This window comes from Eimeria tenella, genomic scaffold (genome assembly GCF_000499545.2).
Source record: "Eimeria tenella Houghton genomic scaffold, Eth_scaff3591, whole genome shotgun sequence".
NCBI classification, from domain to species: domain Eukaryota; phylum Apicomplexa; class Conoidasida; order Eucoccidiorida; family Eimeriidae; genus Eimeria; species Eimeria tenella.
This window is the reverse complement of record NW_013544534.1, coordinates 1-2,017: the sequence shown is the minus strand read 5'-3', so window position 1 is coordinate 2,017 and position 2,017 is coordinate 1. Positions and strand designations below refer to the sequence as shown.

General features: G+C 60.1%; 1 protein-coding gene across 1 annotated transcript; it reads right to left on the bottom strand.

Moving 5' to 3' along the window:
- Positions 1 to 1,077: 1,077 nt before the first annotated feature.
- Positions 1,078 to 1,964, bottom strand: ETH_00038485 (uncharacterized protein; the record flags this gene model as incomplete). Its single annotated transcript, XM_013379582.1, has 2 exons — positions 1,078 to 1,814; positions 1,937 to 1,964. Coding segments are annotated over 2 exons (765 nt in total), but the record flags the coding sequence as incomplete, so codon positions are not given.
- Between the last annotated feature and the right edge of the window lie 53 nt (positions 1,965 to 2,017).

Genomic DNA, 2,017 nt, shown 5'->3' with positions numbered 1-2,017 from the left:
TGGGGTGTATGTACAGCTGTGTGGGGTGTATGTACAGCTGTGTGGGGTGTATGTACAGCTTTTTGGGGTGTATGTACAGCTGTGTGGGGTGTATATGGAGCTTTGTGGGGTGTATATGGAGCTTTGTGGGGTGTATATGGAGCTTTGTGGGGTGCATATGGAGCTTTGCGGGGTGTATGTGGAGCTTTGTGGGGTGTATATACAGCATTTTGGGGTGTATCTGCAGATGTGCAGCCCTCTTGCCTGCTTTTATTGCCTTGTGGGGTGTATGTACAGCTTTGTGGGGTGTACGTACAGCTGTGTGGGGTGTATAAACAGCTTTGTGGGGTGTATGCTCAGGCCTCTGGGGTGTACATGCAGCTTTGTGGGGTGTATACACAGCTTTGTGGGGTGTATATACAGCTGCGCGGGGTGTAGGTACAGCTGTCTGGGGTGTATGTACAGCTGCGTGGGGTGTATGTACAGCTGTGTGGGGTGTATGTACTGCTTTGTGGGGTGTATCTACAGCTGTGTGAGGTGTATGCTCTGTGGGGTGTATATTCAGACATGTGAGGTGTGCATGCAGCTGTGGGGTGTACGTACAGCAATGCGGGGTGTATGTACAGGTGTGTGGGGTGTGCATCCAGCAGTGTGGGGTGTACATACAGCTATGTGGGGTGTATCTGCATCTTTGTGGGGTGTACGTACACCTGTGTGGGGTGTACGTGCAGCTGTGTGGGGAGTACATACACCTGCGTGGAGTGTATCTACAGGCCTGTGGGGTGTATGTACAGCTCTGTGGGGTGTATCTGCATCTCTGTGGGGTGTATCTGCAGCTCTGTGGGGCGTATGTACAGCTATGTGGGGTGTCTGTGGATCTCATTAGGGTGTATCTGCAGCTCTGTGGGGTGTCTGTACACCTCTGTGGGGTGTCTGTACACCTCCGTGGGGTGTCTGTACACCTCTGTGGGGTGTCTGTACACCTCTGTGGGGTGTATGAACAGCTCTGTGGGGTGTATGTACAGCTGAGGGGTCTGCACAGCTGAGGTGTCTTCTCAGCTGAGGTGTCTGTACAGCTGAGGTGTCTGTACAGCTGACCAGGACGGAAAGGGTGGTTTGGTTGGAGAGGGCGAGGTAGAGGTGGGCCAGCAGCAGCAAAGACACTCCAAACCCCACATTTAGCGAGACACAAAGAGCAGCAAGCAGCAGCTGCCGCAGGCTGGGTGCTGCTGCTGCTGCGTCTGCAAGGGCGCACACGCTGCTGCTGAACGGCGCCGGGCCCGCCAGCGCTGCTGCTGCTGCTGCAGCAGACCGACGCGCAGCAGCGACTCCCGCAGCAAACGCCGCCGCCCGCTGCTGCTGCTCCTGCTGCTGCTGCTCGCGGCTCGCGGCGCGGGCCGCTTTCGCCGCTGCTGCTGCTGCTGCGGGGGGGTCCTTGTCTGGGTGGGCTGCTGCGGGCTCCGGGTCGGCGTGCGCAGCAGCAGCAGCAGCAGCAGCAGCTTTCCAGGCGTCGAGTGCTGCAGCATTTAGCTGCTGCTGCGTGGGCGGCGGCGGGGGGGGTGGCTGCGGGCCTGCGGCCCAGAGCAGCAGCTGCTGCAGCGCGTAGGCGAGGAGCCCCCTGCTGCGCGCAGCGTCGAGGCGCTGCTGCTGCTGCTGCTGCTGCAGCAGCAGCAGCAGCTGCTGCTCCCGGGCGGTCTCCTCGGGCGGAAACGGCGAAAAGGGAGAAGGAGGCAGCCGGGCCAAGTGGGGCTGCTGCTCGAGCAGCAGCAAACGGCGGGCGACGGCCCTGAAGAGCTGCTGCTGCTGCTGCAGGTGCTGCTGGCGCTGCTGCTGCACTGCAGCAAGGCCCAAAACGACGCCCGCGGGCCGCAGCAAAGCAGCAGCAGCAAACCAACAAAGCAGACTCCCGAACAGCAGCAAAGACACAAACAGACGCAAATTGCAAAGCCCCACACACTGCCCAATCCAGGGGCAGTGGTGGTCATGCCGCAGCACGCAGCAGCCGCAGCTGCTGCAGTGCCGCGTCCGCTGATAGTTC